The sequence below is a fragment of the Centruroides vittatus genome, unplaced genomic scaffold, assembly GCF_030686945.1.
Source record: "Centruroides vittatus isolate TY-2023 unplaced genomic scaffold, ASM3068694v2 contig_5, whole genome shotgun sequence".
In the NCBI taxonomy this organism is placed as follows: domain Eukaryota; kingdom Metazoa; phylum Arthropoda; class Arachnida; order Scorpiones; family Buthidae; genus Centruroides; species Centruroides vittatus.
In genome coordinates, this window is record NW_027122286.1 from 3223522 (window position 1) to 3244219 (window position 20698).

Consider the following 20698-nt stretch of genomic DNA (forward strand, 5'->3'; position numbering starts at 1 on the left):
ACAATAATCTTTCTTGAATCAATCATTAAAATATAAATAGTTAATAGGTAAAGTCTACGGTTCAAAATTTTATAATTAAAATCAATTTGTTCATTATCTTTTACATAGATTCATTTACTTGTATTTTAAAGTAATAAAATAATAAATACTCATTAGCTTCTTCATCCACCATGATATAAAGTCGATGATCTGAAAATCTTAATTTTTCCTCTGTAGTAATTGCAACTTGTAAATTTTGTGCCTATTGGAGAAGTATTAAATTAATTAAAATTATAAATTGCAATTTATTATATAATAATATTTCAAACATTGTACTAAAGAAAGATTCTAAATAATAAAATTCAATACTTATCATTCAGCAATTTTAACTTCTATAAGCAAAAAATAAAAGTATCTTGAGAGATGATTTTTATTATTATTAATTTTCTGAACTACAAAGCATTTTTAATTTTCAAAGTTGTCTAAATTCTTAAAAACTAATATAACTCCACTATAAGATTAATAAGAAAAACTTTTGCTTTTAGCATAGTAGAAATTAAACAAAACAACAAGAAATGCAAGAACTAAACACTCATCATTAGAAACTTTAAAAGACATTCTATTGCTATAGAAACAAGCAAAGTAAAGAACAGCATAGCAATGGGCTGCTGTCCATATATTATGTAATGCAGATATGGGTGGGTAGATATGCAGGTAATCATTATGATGCATTACAAGAGGGTGGGGGAATTACAAAAATGTTACTCAATGCTCAACTGTTGGGTAAAAAAAAAAAAAGATTCATTTTCATTTAGGAACTGCTGCTTAGCAAACAGTACTGTTTACGTCACTGTTTTGTGTTTTACATGTAATTACTAAAATAATGTAACACTCAGTATCCCATGCTGTGTATTGTTCCTTAGTCCTTAAAAAGGCTGATCGATGATGTGTATTATGTAATTTTGGGATTGGTATGAGCAAGTGTTATGAGCCATTACATTACGAAGTGGGACTATTACATAATATTTTTGAACTTTTTAGCTATAGTTATGTACTTTATTATGGATGATCCAATCAGATGATTATTCTTTACTTAAACTTTTGTTCCCATAGCAACAGAATATTTTTGAGAATATCAAAATTAAAGCTCTGAATATGAATGTTGTGTTCAAACTACGGTATGCTCTTGCTAATCTGAACTAATTATTGTACTGGGTTGTTTAGTTTAGAGAGAAATTTAAATTAGCAGGGTTATATTAAAGAAAAATATACAGACAATTTATTATATAATTTATTAATTTTTACTTAAATAACAAAAAATTTCTTCCTTCCTAAAATTGTTAACAAATTCATATTAATAAAAATAAAATTATTATTGAAGATTCAAGAAGTAATTAGTGTTTTGACTGTATTTATATATTTATGATAAAATGCATAAAACATATCAATTTTATAAATTCATTATGTTTTTAAAAAAATTGATAGTTTCTGATTACTTTTTGTTGCTGGAACATTTAGCAGTGAAATAAATACTTAGTTCAGGTTAAGTGAAGTTTACAGTAGTGCAGGTTCAAATTAATGACAGCTTTTCTTATTTTTTGTGTTTAATTTTTACTCTGTTAAAGCAAAAATTTTTATTACATAAATTATTTTTTATAATATATAATAATTAATAAGGTATAATGCTGTGAATATTTAGAATATTTTTTTAAAATCATCATCATCAGGTTATAACTTCAAAAATCATTATTTAAAATTTAACTTTGATATTTATTAAAATGGCATTTCATTACATTAAACTTTGATAAGAAAAATACAGTTTTAAAATACATAAATACTTATTAAAATCATACCTTAGCAGAAGCTTCTCCCATTGCATTGATAATTTCAGATAAATGTTTTTCCATAGTTTTACTAGAAAAATAATTTAATTATTAATATTTTATATTATATTCATTTCTATAAGTTATTTTACAAGATAAAGTTTTAATTAGTTTTTAATAGTAAATTTAAAAAATAATTGTTAAAATAATGTAAACATTTCAAAATGTGAATCATCTGCATAGTAATTGACTCATACAAATAATAATTCTTCAAAGAAAATGAGATAAATGTAGAATTCAATTTTTATTTTCTTGTTATGAGAAAATAATATTGATCATGTTAATTCTCAGAAAGCATGAGTAATAAATAGTTAATACATGTGTCATTCATTTATAAAATAATACCTAATTCTTTAGCAAAAGCCAAATCAAATCTGTAAGAGAAAAATTTAAAAATCAGAATTAGGTTCCTCTGAGAATTTCTGGCTCTGTATTTACCTTAATATAATCTTTTGGCATTGAATAAATTATATAATTATTATTATTTTGCTATACTGCTTGAATTTTCTGTAATATTATTCACTCAATATTTCTGTTTTGAATTAAAGCAATAATATGGTTTAAATCAGTGTTTCCCAACGTGGGGCCCACGCCCCACAGAGGGGCAATTTCATTGTTAAGGGGGGCAATTCGAAAATGAACTCATCCAGAGTTTAAGTTAACCATATAGCCGCTGTATGCCATATTTATTGTAAATATTGATTTAAGTTAGTTTTAATTTTATTTGTTCTTTGTTTCCCTTTCCTTCTAGAACTTCCCTTTATAACCCTTTTCCCTTGGAGTGGGATTAACAATTCTGGGAACCACTGAGAACAAAGAGATGAACAAGACCCTGAGGCCGGTGAAAGAGGAGAAAGGACATTCTTTGCCCAGACCTCGAGGTGGGCAGACGTGAGTTGTGGTGTTCCAGGTCATGTTTGGCAATGACTGGAAAGTGCAAAAGACTTTGATGAAAGGATTGGGTTTTATCGTGGTTACAATAAAACAGTGTAGCAATTAAGTGCAAGAAAAACTTCAACGAACACGACAACGAGATACCTTTCAAAAGAGCTCAACATATATGTTGGGGGGCATAAGGATTTTAGAAAAGCTTAGGTGGGGCATAGCACAAAAAAGGTTGGGAAACACTGGTTTAAATAATAAAGTACATTCCTATAGACACAAAAAAGAAGCCAGATAGAAAAAAGCAAGCTCAGCCATTTGGTCTGAATCCCAAATGCAGAACGAACTCCAAAATTTAATCTTTTACATGAAAATAGTTTAGTTTAATAGATATAAAATAGTTTTTTTTTTATAAGTGGCAAAAAATATATTTTATTTGCTTTTTCAGATTTTTTTTTGTTGTATATTTTTATGGCTTTTAGAGGGTGATGTGCTTCATAGTTAAGATTGGACTAGATCCTATCTTATTTCTCTCAATCCTTATTAACAATATTTACAGATTCATCTTACAAACATTAAGTGTTAAACTTTAAAATATTTTTTAATTATTATAATTATTACACAATAGTGTCAACATGATAGTATTATTTAGTGTTTTTAATTTTATTTTATACAATAATGCTAATAAAATTTAGAACAGTACAAATTAGTCAAACACTCACTACATATATGATTAAGTCCTAGATAAATTTATTATTATTTTTGTATGGCTTTCATATGTGAAACATCAATGAATATACAACAGAAGAGAAGCCAATTATGGTACTTGTGTTTAGATTCATAACCAATTCAATTCGAGACACCGAGGAAAAAATTCTTGATTCTGCAATATAACAGTTACTATATAAGAAATCTAAAAATAGCTCCGAGATTGCTTTTAAAACAAAAGAAAAATTTAAAATTGATAAAAAGAATGAAGGAAAGAATACAGACAATTTTTAATTTGCATGCATACAGACTGTGTCACTTTGCACAATCAATTGTTTCATACAAATTTATAATTGTCTATAAGAACCAGGTGATGTAATCAGTGAAATTTTTAAATTATAAAGTAAACTGCTCTATAATTAATCAGTTTGGAAAAGAAAGAAAACAAATTATGTCTTCTGGAATATAAAATAAATAAAGTTTTCATTTGCAAGATAGTGCAAAAGTCAGTTAACCAATATGTATTTTAAGAACAATTAAAACCAGATTGGAACAACTGCAATTGTTCTTAAAATATATCTTCAGTAAGTGGCTTTCAGACACTTAAAATTGTAAAAATTGAAGCAAGTTTTTATTTGTGAATGCTGCTTCTTCTTTAGGTGTCTTCTCCTGTCAGGAGGTTGACAACCATTTCATGCCACCATGATCTATCTTGTGCTTCTCTTGAGCACTCTTCATATGTTAAGCATGTCCAATTCCTGATGATGTTGAACCAGTTCATTCTTGGCCTACCCCTGCCTCTTTGCCCTACAATCATTCCCTCCAGTAATAGTTTTTGTAGACTTTGGTGTTGCAGTACACGCCCCAGATAACTCACTTTTCTTTTCCTTACTACTTCTAGTAAGGTTCTTTTCTGATTTGCAGTTACCAGGATATCTTCATTTGTTCTTCTTGCCCTCCAAGGAACTCTCAGCATTCTTCAAATCATCCACATTTCAAATGCCTTTAATTTCTTTTCATTATTTGCATTCATTGTCCAACTCTCTGCTCCATAAAGCAGGGTCGACCAAACATAACATTTTGCATAACATATGCATACAATATGCATTCACGTGCTTATTGCATGCATATTAAATAAAAAATTTAATCTTAACACTGGATGTATTATCTCTCAATGAATGAGGAGTAACAATAGATTATTACCTTAAAAAAAAAATGAAAAAGAAAACAGAAATAGAAAAGATGTGACCAAAATATAGGGAAAGTCTACATATTTGTAATATCCTACAAACATTGATGATTTGCTTTTTGTCCTTATATTATAATACGAATCTATGAGAACTAAGTTTTTGGCTCTATGGAAGACTTATCACACATTATTGACATTGTCAGAGTAATCACACAGAAACGGGGTAGACACAGGTTTATTATGACAATGGTATGCATTTCGGACAGGCTGTCTATCCCTCTTCAGCTAATTTGTTACAATTTGGTGGGTTTACAGGAGTCTACAAAAAACAAGTGGTTTTTCATTACAAACATTTGGATTTATGATTAAAATACTGTAGTTTAAAATTACGTTTTTTATACATACTTAAAAGGTACATTCTATTTTGTTGCCAACGGAGAGCAATGTAATCTCTGGTTGCTATAAGCAACCAGAGATTATAATTGTTGCTTAATGAAATTAATTGTGAAGTAAATAATCTATGGAAACAAACATAATACAAAGTTATAAACAAGATTATAGTTACAAAAGTAAGAGCTGTTTTAAGAAAGGTCACATATGTTTTTGCAGTCAGTTAGCTTGTACAATGTTTTCTACTACATAAGTGGAGCTACTATAGAGTGGTATCCAGTGTTGATGAAAGTATTACCTGCTGTCTAATAGGTTTCAGATGTTTAAATAAGGATGCCAGATGAAATCTAGTTGTTTCCATGTTTTTATTTATTCTTACATCAATTCTTACAGCATTTTAGTCATTTCTAAATGTTTGTATAATTTGCATTTGGTAGTATTTCTTTCAGTTTTTAATATAGTGTGTGATAAGTCCTCCATAAAGCCTAAAACTTAGCACTCATAGATCCTACAAACATGTTAATTTAGATGAAATCTTTGAAATTCAATATTGTCTTGTTTGGAATTTAACATGTGATGTAAAGATTTCCTGATGAGATATTAAAAACATCTGAAAATTTTAGTGAGAAAAGTAATAAATTTCTGGTGAAAATGATTTTGAGAGGTTTTTTCTCCTTACAGTTTGTTAAAAACAAAGTTCATAAACAAAATATGTTCCTTTAAGAAAATAAGTTTATTTCAGGAACTATTTCAACATCAATTCTTAATTATTCTAACATAGAATTACTATTGATTCTTAATAAATATACTAAACTTAAAAAAAAAAAAAAATTGTATAAGACAGTACATCACCCATTACAGTGGCATTTGAGTTTTAAATATGTAAAAAATCATTTTGGAATTTATTGTTGTTAACCAAGTACATAAATTTCACTACTTGATCATTGCAGCTTCAAATATGTAATAAAAAAATATAATTGTTTTTTATAATAGAGATATATAAAGTTTAAAAAGTTTAAAAAGTTAAAACATTCATTAACAGTTATAACATGAGTTGGTCATAAAAACAATTAATTCTATCATCTTGTCATGCAACTCAACTCAAATTTCAATTAGGCCAGATATGTCCTTTCAATTATATTTCTTTTTGGACAGGTTCCTTAAGAGAAGTGTAAATGATGCTCCACTGTGCTTAGGATTTGTCAGGATTATCATTATTATGAAGTCATAGTAGAATATAAACATGAGTCAAATATTAGACCAAAAATTGTCAAATGTGACAATTTGACAATCTGCTTTGAAATTTTTATATAGTTGTTTAGCATTTAAAACAGTAATTTTAAAAAAACAACAACAATAATAATTTTACTCAAATTTATAAATCTGCTACTCAATGAAAATGATAATTAATCTGATGGCAGAGTTTGTAGGAATACAGATGTTTGTATTTATTGGATTTTATAAGAGATTAGATTTTGAGCATTGCAACACAATGTATGCGGCATCTTATTATAAAAGTGATATCACTTCTTATTAAATTATCTACAACTACTATCATAATCTGAATGTAAATATATTTAATCTTGATATTTTCTAATTTATTCAAACTTAGTAAATCCCCTTTATGGTCCATTTTTGAATAGTATCAATTTATTACTATAGCTATATGAAATTCCACAAGTACTGTAGCTATTTTTTTGCTGTTTTGATATAATATATATTTCTAAGAATAAATTTTCAATTTATGACAGTGAGTCTGCAGTGTTTTTTTTTTTAAATTCTTTCCACCCTGCATAATTAAAAAGATTTTTTTCCAGGCCATTATAGGTATGATCAGGCCCATAATGGAGTAGCCAGGTTTCAATACATCCAAGGTCAAACCACTTCTAAAACATTCCCCAGGCCTCTGATCAAAATCCAACCTAGATTCTCAGAGTGGAAGGTTGATGCCCTTACCATCTGTCCACTCATCCATCATAATTACAGTTCAAATTTTGACAGTTCACGTAACAATGATATTTCAGGAATCAATTAGATAATAAAAATGGGAATTAACTATATTAAAAGTTATTAGAATTAGGATATATTGTACAAAATAGAAGTACAGATTTAATAAATTAACATTTGATATATTATATTCAATTTTGCAGTTATAATATTGATGCTTTTACAATTAAGTTTTATTAACATTAAAGTTCCAATGTTTAATATATATTGTACTGTACATTAACAACAAGCTATTAATTTAGAATTCCAGTTGCTTAATTTTTACTTCCTGGCAAAGTTTAACTGTCATGTAGTTGTGTAACCTTCCAGCTGATGCATTATCATTCAGTTTATTTTAAGATGTTTGCTGATAACTGTAATCTCGAGAATGACATCACTTTCATAACAATTTATATCAATAAATGAATCAAATCTAAATATTATCATCAAAATAAAAACATTATTAAATTTACATACAAAAGTAATTACTAATGCTTATTTGAATTATAAGTTTAATCATGCAAGTTATAAAATATACCTAAATTCTTATTACCTTCTTGTAGAATTTTTAGAATTATTAACGTTTTTCTTGTTCAGGATATTTCTTGGTTTGAGATTTTTATCTAACACACAAATTTTATCAGGAAGAATCAAATTTACGTCGAAGGAAAACTCCATGTTTGTTTACATTCCAAATTTTCCCAATGTCGCGTATACAGCGACTCCTGTTGAGTAAAATATTCAAGAAGCTTTCATACTATGATATTAATTAATATCGAATTTATGAGGCGCTATGATTTATTAATCACCGACATTTGATAATGAAATATTTAAACTCATTATATATTATTAATGTTGTATTTCTGATGCTTATAAGTTTTACGTATTAAGGGTACGTTCGTTAAGTCAAACGAGTTAAACGAGAATGACGTCATCGTTATTCTTGTTTCGTTAGACTTTTCGAACGATTCGGTATAACTAAATGGCTGTTTCTAAAATCGAAGATATGAATGTTGCTAGTGCAGCCTTATCCAAAATATTACTTAGGTTGCTTCGGACGGACAGTTATTTCAATCATTTCACCTTTTAATTCACAATTTAAACACTCGAGTACATCTAGAAACATCGATATCGTCGGCGCCATTTTCTTAACGAAGTAAACTAACTCTTTCCTTCGTGAGCTTCGTTAGAGTTTCGTTCGATACGTCATCACCGCGGAGCATGCGCACTGAGCGAGACTACTACTTTTCGAACGATTCGTTACTAACGCGTTTAACTCGTTCGACTTAACGAACGTACCCTAACTCTATCGGGCCGCGTGATTTGTCGATGGCTGACTTCTGTTAACGAGAAAAATAAGCGCATGTAATTTAAGCACATTTTATTTTATTAATATCGTTTGTATGGGATTTCGTGGTCTATTGATTAGCGATATCCAATGACTAAATGTTTAAATTTATTACAATAGTTGATACTTCTTTCGACTCGAAAACCGATGGACTCCGTATAGTGGATTGTGTGGAATGAGTATGATCCAGAGATGCCTTATTGATACCATAAAAAAGATTAAACCCCTTTTTGGCAGGATAACTGCTTTGTTACGGATTAAATCAGCAGAAGTTAAGAGCCATTAATAATGAGATATCATTTTTAAAACTTTTTCTACCTGTGGTTATTTCAAAAAACCTTTTCCAGTTTGTGTTCACTAAAGAAAAAGTTCTTTAGTGCCCACAAAATCCGACTGGTAAAGATAATTTTATTGACCATTGCATAGCATCACTTGTAAATGCTGTATGGTAATTATTATTTATTTATTTATTTATTTATTTTTGTAATTGTCAAATTTGTTTTATTCTGTTTTAAAATTTACTTTCACCGTTTCTCTTCATTAGGTAAACCATTCAAAATTTACGCCTTCCCCCATTTAAAGTTTGGTTAGTGGGTGCACACACGTCTAAAGAAGGGATCACCAAACTTTTTTCATAGCGGGCCAGATAACTGAAAGAATGACAAGCGCGGGCCACATAACCATTTTGTTCAATATAGTATACTGAATATACAAAAAATAAACAAAACCAATATATTTATTTACCAATACGCAAACACTATCTGCAGCAAGCTCGTAATCGCTTTTCTTAGAAACTTCATTGCAGGTACAGTAGTTATACAAAAAGTGCTCTGATATCCAAATTCGCAAAAAGCCGAAAATTTCATTTTACTGATTTTCCTAAAAATTATATTATTGTCAGATGCAAAAATCAGATTGACCAATTTTGGAATTTTTACTTACACTTATTTTAATTATTTCTACATAGTAAGTTTATCTACAATCTATGATATTTCCATATAAATAATTATATTTTAGCTCATTTGTGGCACAGTGCGGCGGGCCGGATAAAACTGACCTCGCGGGCCGTAGTTTGGTGACCCCTGGTAAATGTTAGTTTTAAATTATGCCGCTACGGTGAACAGCTGTTCGTCGGTCGCGGAAACTGGATTTGTCAGTTTCGGGTCGTAGTCTACAACCCGAAACTGACAAATCCAGTTCCGTAGAAGCGATCGCTTTGCGTCTCCGCTTCTATGAGAGTGTGCTGCAGTTTGTAGGCATTTAGAAGAAAATATTGTGATGAAGTTATTTATGATTTTAAAATATGAGTTTTTAGAAACAAAAGAAGGGTCCCAATTGTAAAATTTAATCATAAAATGAATTATCTTGCCGACAGAGCATTCAAAGCAATCACGGAAAAAAAAATTAGAGTGCCGGCTATCATCGGAAAAAAAAAATCGAGAAGACACATCACCACGAGCACTAACTTGCGCTTTCACAACTTCTAAGTTATCATTCATAAAACCACGTAATGGATTCCAAAACGAAACTATCTGTGCCATGAAGAGCGCCATGTCGCTTTCCACCGTAAACTGCTACTACAAGAGCCGTTTTTGCCGTCCGACAGCGCGCACTCCGACCGGAATATAGGAACGCGTTCCGCAGGAATTTTTAAATAGATGCGGCTTACGCGGAGTTATGCGGAGAAATGAAAGAATGCACCCAGTCTATCAAGTATCAGTGAGATTTAAAAGGAACGGAAACGTCACAAATATGGCAAGAGCAAAACGCACATACACAACATGTATAGTACATCAGGGACTCCAATACGTCCCATGCAAGTTGTCTATAGACAGTGACTAGAGGAGTATTCAAAATCTCAGCATCAATCCAGTGAGATGCTGCTGGAAGTGAAGCACTGCTGTCATTTTCTAGAGAACACAAACGCTGGCTGCCGGGAATTTAGGAAGAGAAAAACGAAAAATGGCGAACGATGTGAACTTCCACGTTACGTTATTAAATTTATTTTTGAACTTATTTAACGAGAACAGCTTAATGAAAAATGAATATATTGAAAAGAGAAATAGGGATGGAGAATTTTTAAATTTCAGTAAGAGTTTTAAATAATTAAATCAATCCTAAGATTACACATTAACAACTAAAACAAATTATGTGATGTCTTACGTAAATATACAAGTACATTAAAATATTCTATTAATGTTCTAACCAAATTTTAATTTATTCAGGGTTTATTTATCAAGAAATCAAATTCAAAATTGTCAACGCAAAATAGAGTTCTTAAGAGCATGGCGCTCGTAAGAGCTCTATTTTGCGTTGACAATTTTGAATTTAATTGATTAATGGCTGCCATCTTGTTTGCTGGTGTATCCAGCACTGAAAAAGACGCCTGCAGTTTGCTGAAAGCACGCTGGCAGCAACCGTAAGTCATCTGAGATTTTGAACAGAGGTACTGAGAGATGCTGGCTGCACGTTGAGATTTTGAATACGCCGTAGGCTAACTGGCCCTAGAAAAGGATTTACATTGGTCCCTTCGGTGTTCATTCGTCATTTCTGTAGTTTCTTAACCCATCACAAGAGCCGGTTTTCTATGGAATTTCGGTCTTATCGTTGACATTCGTAATAAACCTTTCGTATAAAGTGTATTGATATTAACTTTTCGTAACCTTGTGTATTAGGGGTATTGATGCTATTAAATTTTGTTGGGTAAAGGTCAAGGGGGAAAGGAGATAGAAGGGTCATGTGTCATATCTCAAGTGTGGTCGGATGAAGATTTTACTGGTTATTAACATTTACAATTTGTTTATAAAATTCATCTCTCTCCTCAAAATTAAGCTCTTCGCCATTTTATAATGATTAGTAATATAAAAAGTTTTTAAATGAAATATAACATAAGCGTCACACACAATTTTAATTTTTTTGCTGGGAAAGTTACGCAACTCGTAGCTGGATTTTCAAAATTAGATCGTCTTTTATTTTTGAATTTGGTTTATTTTTCGATTTGGTTTATAGTTTAAATACAGTATTTATATTGATTTTCTATTGGCTATTAATATTCCTTAAACCCAAACTTATCACAACGATCACATATGACTTTAAGGTGACTGATTTTTCATTTCATTTTTTATTGACTCCAAAGGCATATTAATTAATAGCCAATAGAAAATTAACATGGTCATCAAAACAAGAAGCAAATTATACTTAAATATTTATTTTAATTTTTCTATGTAGTTTATTTTGTCTTTTTGCAATACCATTTTATTGTTATTGTTTAAAAAATTCTTCACGTTCATATTTTTCTCTTTAAGTGAAGTGATACCATCCACTATCTTCTTTTTTTCCATTGACAGATTTGAACTATTGATAACTATAAAAGCAGTGACACAAACTACTGTTTGAGAATTGACGAATGTTCGTCGTTTCCGGAACGAACCGATCGATGCTCGGAAAATAGTTTGGCGAAAGGTAGACCAGATCTTTTAGAAAAAGTTAGTCTTTAATAATCACATTTCAAATTTAGGTAAGGATGCATTTCGGGTACAAGGACCCCTCATCGGCTTACAAACACATGGCACCAACATAATAATTATAATAACACTAATAGTTAACCAATACAAAGGAATATCTAATATATACAGTAATATAAGTATACTGTATTAAAAACCAAAAATGGAAGGAAACTAACAATAAACTTGCTATTATTAAAATAATTGGTTTCCAGACTTTAAACAAAAACAAAAACAAATACACCTGATCCATAAGACTGTGTGAAGTCAACTGTCTTGTTACAATTAATTTACAAAGTGATGTGACTTTACTCCCACATCTGTTCAGCATCTGTTTCAAGGTTATGTAAAAACAATGTCAATCCACCCTTATGTAGCTTCAGTCCCACGTTGTTATTAATTCTAATGTCTTCCTGTATTTTCAGAATTTCTAGGTGTTCCTGTAGAGAAGAATTAAAAAGAAGACTACAGGAACACCTAGAAATTCTGAAAATACAGGAAGACATTAGAATTAATAACAACGTGGGACTGAAGTTTCCCTCCCTTTTTGGTTTTTAATATATTTAACAATATTTATTATTAATAGTGGATTTAGTTTAATAGTTTATTATTAATAGTGGCTTACATTAAAAATTGTAAATACAGTGCACTGTATGTATCAATATTAGATATTCCTTTGTATTGGTTAACGATTAGTATTATTATAATTATTATGTTGGTGCCATGTGTTTGTAAGCTGATGAGGGCTCCTTGTACCCGAAATCATCCTTACCTAAATTTGAAATGTGATTATTAAAGACTAACTTTTTTTGTAAAAGATCTGGTCCTTCTTTCCGTCGGCCTTGATATGATAAGCCCTCCAAATTGTTAAATACTATTTATTAGGTTATCTAACTCTATCTAATTTATAGTCGTGGGCTAAAAGCGTTGTTTATTATTATGGATGAAACCGTTCAACAAGTTTGGAAAATTAAAAAAAAAAAAAATAATTTGTAGAAATTACTGTATGTTTAAATGTATAATTTTATTAACAAATTTATTAAACGTAAGCTATTTCAACGTAAATTTATATGAAAATGAAAGCAATTTTACAAAGAAAAAGTTTAAAAGTATAACAATATAATGAATGACAAAATCTGCTGATATAAATTATTAGAGTATTACAGATGTATTTCTATTTTAAACAAAAAGCACTCTATTATAAAATCTCTTTCTTCTTAGTAATAAAACCAATATAAATGAAACCTCGGCGTAAGTTATTAAATGGTACAAAATTGAATAACGTTACGCAAAAACTACGTAGCGCGACCGCCGTAACTTTTGCGTGTTCGCGGTAGTCCACTGTCGGCATATATTATGGCCCCAAAATCAGTTCGTTATGTTTTATATGTTCTAAATACACTTGCGAATGTGAATCGTAAACGGAGTTTAGAACATGTATGATTAAATATTTGAAGAGCAATTTAGACTTTTTCAATGGTTTACTGACTTTGGGCCATTCCGTACAGCTCAAGTCTTACTTCTAGTGATACAAGCTATTGATATATGGGAAGCTTTCAAACCACAATTATAAATTGTTTCTTTCCCTGGAACTTTTCTTATAAATTGTTTAATTGTATCTATACGAGTGAATGCTGCGAGTATAAATGCACCCTGAAGTCCGTTAAGTATAATAAATAAATACCATAATACATTGCTGTTAGAATATGCGGATATAAATCCAAAAATCCAAGATAATCCCATTATTAAGGCTAATTTGATGTATAAAAGAAATCGAAAATTCCTTTTATCTTGTGCATTTTCTCGAGCTACTTTCGTAGACTTTGATGCTTTAACGATAGAAAAAGCAGTAACTATGAACAGTACAACATTAGCTAGTAAAATTATCCCTGAAGGTATAGCAAAGAAGATTAATAAGGCAAAACGATTTGAAATCCAACACACGTATTGACCATACTTTGGAGAAAATTTACCACGAAATGCCCATTCTGTAATTGCCGCTGATAACACGATAATTGATGGAATGCCCCAGCAATACAACGAATAATATGGAAGATATTTGAATTTATAATTTGGGGTCCTGTTTAAATTCGTAAACGTTTTCCAGATGTCAAAAGCAAGGACGTTACTACAGAATATTGTAACAAGAAAGAAGTAATGTGTACTTACAGCAATAATTATACAAAGTGGTTTATAAAGCTCTGCTTCACCTATCAAAAATAGTAACTGAGCAAAGAACAACGAAAGAGATAAGTAAAACATTAAGACAGTTGATAGTTTATGCTGTTCTACGTGCGTTATGAATAAAAGTATCTTCAAAATTAAACAAGATATCGACATTGATAGGCATATGATGGTTAAATATGTTTGTCCTTCGGAAAATTTTTTTATACTTTCGTTCTGTGCGCATATCAAGATGCTCTCGTTATTGCTAATCTCATAGCTTCCGGATGGGAAAACAGTTCTGTCTTCTAATAACACCATTGTTCCATTTTCGTATATTATGTATGAATTCTTCTCTATAGAGAGCTAAATAAAAATAAATAAACAAATAGGTTGTATAAGTAACAAATATATATATATTTATTTATTTATGGTGCAGTTTTTTAAATATTTTTTTAAAAAAAATCAATCTTTTAAAAGAAAACTTCTTAAAAAATTAAAAAACTTCAAGGGTTAATGCCGAAGACAACCATCGTTTTTTAGCTATAACCGCATTTTATCAGAGACAAAACTACTAAGGATTACAACCGTTAGCCTTTATTACATTACAATGCATTTCGGGTGCAAAAATTTGTTTTACTTGCATCAGGTAATACATATCTACAATAGGGAAACATGCAGATGTTACAAAATTATTACAAATTACAGCATTCAAATGATTTATATTATAACGAACTAACCTCTTTTGCTAAAACATACAGCGCTCCACTATATCGATGCCCTACCCTCGAGGCATCGTTCTAACAGTCTTTTTTTTCTTTTTTTTTTTTTTTGTCTGTTTACGTGCTACTTTGCCCTTACCACTTCCGTCCACACGTCATCCATCTCCATCCCATTATTTAAGTTAATGGTGTCGTGTGCACTTACAATAGCGAAATGTTCCTTGAACCTTTGCAAAAACTTATCTTTTCCTTTGTGGATTATTTTTATATTATTATTATTGATCACACATCCATATTTGTTAGAATGAAGTGTCCATGGTAATTGGTTATTTTTTAGCCGGATAGCTGTTTCATGCTACCTTACTCTAGTCTTGAGTTTCCTTCCTGTTTCACCTATGTAAATTGCTGGTTTATTTGCACGTACATTTTAGCTCATATACAACACCTACTTCTTCTAGTGTTTCTTTATTCTTAACTTTATTGATATTAATATTATTTTTGATTTTATTTTTTAGTTTGGCTGCTAGTACAACTCCATATTTTTTGAAAACATTTCTATATTTTTCGTATGTATCTTCAATATAAGGGAATACATAATATATATATTATCATCTTTTTTGTTTTTAACATTAAATCTGTATTTTTTATAAATTCCGTTATCCATTTTTTAAAAATAGTCTATTGAGGTAATTGTTTAGTATAAATATATTTATTAATTCATTTTGTTGTTTTTCTTTATCTTCTGCTTTAGATGTTCTGTTCCATATCTTTGATAGTGCTGTCACAAAATTATTCCTTTTAATTGTTATAGGACAATACGATTTATAGTTTACATTTTTATCTACATTGCAGCTTTTTTTATATGGTTCTATATTAAGAACATTTTTCCCGCGGTTTATAGTTATGTTCAGATAATTAATTTAATTTTTAGTTTCTGTTTCGCTTTCAAATTTTAAAGTATCGCTTAATGTATTCGCATAGTTGCATATTATATTTTCATTGATTATTAACGTGTCGTATACTATTAAAATGCCATCCACATTTCTAGCTATAAATACTATTCCATTTAAATTTTCTAATTTTTTAAATCTATTTCTATCATGCATATTTCGGCAAGTTTTTGGCCAATTACTATACCCATACTAATACCATTTTTTTGTCTATATATTTTCTCATCGATATGAAAGTAATTATTCACAAAACTATATTTTATTAACTCTAGTAACCAGTTATGTGTGTCTAGATTAAGTAGACTTTTTCAATAAGTTCCCACTTTACTGATGGGTACATAGAAACTCTGTCCAAACTTAATAACCTATATGTTGATTTCATCTTTACTTGCATCAACTTTCTTAATAATTCATCAGTGTTTTTTATGGAATAATTTGAATAGGGTACTACTTTTACTTTCTCCTTAATAAATAATTCTAAATTAGATAATAGTGTATGTTTAAAATCTACTAATGGTCTGCATATATTACCTGCTTTATGTGTTTTTAGTCGAATTTTAAGTTGTGGTTTTCTAATGTCATTATAGTTGAGCATTTGTTTTTTCTCACTTGATGTAACTTTTTTCTGTTTATATAATTTTGTGATTTCTTTTTTCATCGATTTTTGTATTTCTTCTTTTGGATCTTCGGACAGTTCTATAAAATCATCTGTTAACACAAATTCAGATTTTTTCTTTTTTTTTCCTATTCCTTATTAACAATGATGATTTGATTTGTCTTATCTGTTTTGATTAGATTTAAATTATTTTTCTTTAAATATTTTTTTCAATAGCGAGATTGAGGACAAAGTTTTAAACGCGAAAACGTGTACGTCGGACGTTCAGCGCCGCTTTCCTGTAATCCTAGAAGTTTGACAATGGCATTTGAAACGTCGAGCACGATTCCACTGACTTTTCAAACGCCATTGTCAAACTTCTAGGCTTACAGGAAAGCGGCGCTGAACGTCCGACGTACACGTTTTCGCGTTTAAAACTTCGGCTTCAACCTCGCTAATATTATACACTTTTTTGAATAATTTTTTCCCTTCCTTTCTATTAACATTATCTCACCTTTTTTAGTGCTATTTTTTAATTTTTTAATGTCACTTTTTATTTGGTGTTTTAAATTTTTTCTTATTTCCTTGTTTTATTTGATATACTGCTTTATCAATTTCGGAAACTACATTAATTGCTTTATCATTTAGTGGCATATTGTATTCTAGTCCTAGTTTCAGTATATTTGTTATTACTTTCGGTATTTTTTTTAGTTGTCTTATTTAATATTAACTTACTTCCCCCCTTTTCACTTGGCGTTGGATATCCGAATAGTTTTTGTAGTTTCTGATCTTTTGTTTTCTAATATTGTCAATCAGTAATTTCTTTAACTGGTTTTGTATTTCCTTGTTATCTTTGTATCTACCATTTCAATAGGAAGATTTTTTAATTTTGAATTTTATTGCAGCTTTTATGATTTGTCTCTCGATCTCCCAAATATTTCTACGTTCTATGGTTGCTGAGATGGATTTAGGTAGGTTTTATGTTGTTGATGTGAACTCCTCTCTTAAAAAACATTTGAAATATTGTATATCTGTTTTGCATCTCGACTGAAGTGCACACAACACTATTAACTTAGGCTAAATAATGGGATGAAGATAGATAACGTGTGGGAACTTGAGCCCGCCCGTCATCTATCTCCATCCCATTATTTAGGAAGTGGTAAGGGCAAAGTAGCACGTAAACAGACAAAAAGACTGTTAGAACGATGCCTCGAGGGTAAGACATCGATATAGTGGAGCGCTGTATGTTTTAGCAAAAGAGGTTAGTTCGTTATAATATAAATCATTTGAATGCTGTAATTTTAATAATTTTGTAACATCTGTATGTTTCCCTATTGTAGATACGTATTACCTGATGAGGGGTGCAAGTAAAACTCAATTTAACATTTAATTTAACTAAAATTTAACTAAAATCAACTTAACTAAAATTTTAATAAATTAGTTTAAGAAAATATTGCCTTTAAAATTTTCAAAGAAATTCTAAATATGTAAACAAATTTTAGAAATCATTTACTTACTTTAGCGCAATCTTTATCAAGACTGCCGTTAGTCCAAATTAAATCATTATCTCCATTTCTACTTGATAATTTAACACACTTTCCATCTTTATAATAAAACAATTTTCCACAATAAATACTTCGACATTTTTTCTTCCATGGATCATATATATTTCCTTCGGGGCATCTGTTTGTGTTGCCAACAATAATTCCTCCTTGAATGAAATCGACATCCAAGAGAATTGCAATGGATAATTCCAGATTTAATTCTTTACGCAAAGAGTATCTTATGGAACATTGCAATTGATCTTCTGTTAAACCAGCACAAAAGGCACAGAATTTATTCTTGTATATATATTCAATTCCATTCGAATCAGTGTATTTCACTGGGGCATAATATGTGGCACAGTTGTAACGAACCGATGAAGAACCATGATGGCACACAAAGATCCCATGCCAGTCACATTCTTTCGGTTTTGGAATTAAGTCAGGAGGTACAATCGTTACTAGACAACTTAGGCTGCGATTATAACACGAAGTGTATGGTGTCCACGCTTGCACATTGTGAACATTATTACACATGGCACAAAATACGTTCCTATAAACGTAATAATTCGATTTACTAGTAACTGGTATGTAAAGGAGAAGATCATCAGGATAGAGATCCACCTCTTCGCACCAAGATTTAGTTTTTTGATCCAACCAATGGGAAGGACAATGAGAAATCATATAATAAGCTGGAGAATCTTTTTCGTCTTTTAAACGGATACACTCAAACTTCACACGAATTACTTGATCACTTTTATCATGTGCAGAATCCCAACAACAGTCACCATATTTGTAACATTTGGAATTACAATGACAAAATGAATTGCCCATCAGTAGAGGATTGGGTTTCATGCAATGTTTGTGCGCATGTTCACATTCTAATAAGTTTTCTTCATGAGATATTATTGGAATTTCTCCTAAAAAGATTCCAAATTAAAAATTATCTTTAATTAGCATCATTTTGGAAATAAAAGAATAAAAAAATGTCATATTAATTTTAATTATTACTTGTAATTTCTGTAATTTTTTTCGGACTTTCTTCGGATATTTTATTAAAATTTGGTATAATAAATGATTTAATTCCATTTATCATCCAAATAAAGATGATGAGATGCTTCATGATGAATATTTTCAATGACTGAATCGATCTAACAAATAAAAAATATTAAACTCTTTGTACTAAAGCATGAATTACAAATATATTAATTACATTATTAATTTTTAAAATATTAATAATTCTTATTGTTATTAATTTTATATTAATATTTTTAAATGGCAGCTGAATGATCAAAGCGTTCAAGACCTGCTTCTTCGATGGATCGTGAATCCTATCCGAATCTAATTCTCATAAACGTTTATGAGTAGCCAATATATATACCATATATACGAGTATCGAGTCCTATCTTTTACTATTAAGCGCAGTTAAGTGGTGCGTAAGGCCCCTGACCTGACACTGGTTATTGTTTCTACGGAACACTACAAACAATCAGGTATAACAGCAGTTAAATATGAGAATTTTTTTACTTATATAAGAGAATATATTGATATTGTTATTTCTCTTATATAAGTAAAAAAATTCTCATATTTAACTGCTGTTATACCTGATTGTTTGTATAATACGTTACTGCTGGTATACCTGACTGTTTGTGTAATATATATATATATTTTGCGTTTGTTTCGACTAGGAATTATTAAACTTAAATAAATATATATTATTTATTTTAGACAGTTTTTACAGTTTAGTTTTTCCGATTATTCTTATCATCTTGCACTATTACAAATTATTTTGCCACAGTGAAAGATGAAATGGGTAATTATCAATACAATTGGCCATGTTATTTTTAAAAAGTTCAGATTTTTTAAATAAAATTGCAATTTTGTGTGATTTTATTTAAAAAATCTGAACCTTTTAAAAATAACATGGCTGATTGTAATTAGCTAATAATATGACAAGAGACTATACAGTATTGTCCAATGACATCACTTATAGCCTACGGCAGTGTTTCTCAAACTTTTTGGACCGCGACCCCCTTTCTGCACTTAAAAATTTCAAAGGACCCCGAAGAATAAGTATGTGTCAAAAAACATCCCGGAGGGAGGAGGTTAGGCTCGTATTTAAATATTTATATTATTTTTATTATTTATATGTGCAATTTATTTAAGTAAAAATTATTTTATATATTTTTTATTTCTATTACAGTATTTCTAAACATGAATCTATAGTAAATTTATAAAATATTTGAAAAATTGATCTGGCATCAATTTTTCAGCGACCCCCCAAATATTTTTCACGACCCCCTTGGGGGTCGCGACCCCCACTTTGAGAATCACTGGCCTACGGGATATATTTAACAAAAATAATACGTTTAAAATTTTAAATTGGTAAACGTAGGACCTATATTTATACTATTTATCCATTAACCTAATTGTTTAATTAAAAATATTGGATGTAAACCTTACGGTGTGTGATTGCTATGATTACTTTTGTAATTGGGCTGCAATTTGAAAAAACTGTAGACCTAAAACTTCTCACTGTCGTCCATCCGTTGTCTTCCCTTCCTTAATCTCGAGAACGGAGTTAGATAGACGAAATCCAAGATCAGATATGGAAACACTAGGCAGGAGGCCCCTATTAACTATATACGAACTTATTTCACGTTATTTCAATTCAAATCGTTTCCTCTGAAAGTAGTTAATAGTTGACCGGCACGACTCTATTCTTAAAGAAAAAGTATGATATACAGGTGCAAGACACTATAGTATTAATTTGAGGTGGAGAGCGTATGTTTTAAATTAAATAAATTAGAAATATGATTAAAAATTACAGCCCGGCATTGTGACGATGTCACAATAAAT

The 20698-nt window shown here is 29.9% G+C and overlaps 2 protein-coding genes across 2 annotated transcripts in view; both read right to left on the reverse strand.

The window, feature by feature from the left end:
* The window catches only part of LOC136978225 (alpha-tubulin N-acetyltransferase-like), a 28492-nt gene extending 20754 nt beyond the window's left edge, over window positions 1-7738 (reverse strand). Inside the window, exons 1-3 of the mRNA XM_067273886.1 lie at window positions 7571-7738; window positions 1833-1893; window positions 150-241 (exon numbers count right to left, since the gene is read on the reverse strand). Coding sequence (XP_067129987.1) covers window positions 150-241; window positions 1833-1893; window positions 7571-7695 — 278 coding nt within the window. The 5' untranslated portion in view covers window positions 7696-7738. The remainder of the gene's footprint in view (window positions 1-149; window positions 242-1832; window positions 1894-7570) is intronic.
* A 5625-nt stretch (window positions 7739-13363) lies between these two features.
* LOC136978180 (probable G-protein coupled receptor Mth-like 3) lies at window positions 13364-18986 on the reverse strand. Its single transcript, XM_067273829.1, has 3 exons — window positions 18851-18986; window positions 17816-18759; window positions 13364-14397 (listed from the first exon to the last, which is right to left on the reverse strand). Exons 1-3 carry the CDS (start codon window positions 18960-18962, stop codon window positions 13378-13380), a joined length of 2076 nt encoding a protein of 691 aa, XP_067129930.1. The 5' UTR covers window positions 18963-18986; the 3' UTR covers window positions 13364-13377.
* Between the last annotated feature and the right edge of the window lie 1712 nt (window positions 18987-20698).

Bases quoted from the DNA above. Each gene is read 5' to 3' on its own strand.
- LOC136978180 (XM_067273829.1), bottom strand. From the start codon at position 18,962: ATGAAGCATCTCATCATCTTTATTTGGATGATAAATGGAATTAAATCA. The intron at 18,760-18,850 runs GTAATAATTAAA...GAATCTTTTTAG, and splicing joins AAAAATTACAGAAATTACAA to GAGAAATTCCAATAATATCT. The intron at 14,398-17,815 runs GTAAGTAAATGA...ATTTTTATTTAG, and splicing joins TTGATAAAGATTGCGCTAAA to CTCTCTATAGAGAAGAATTC.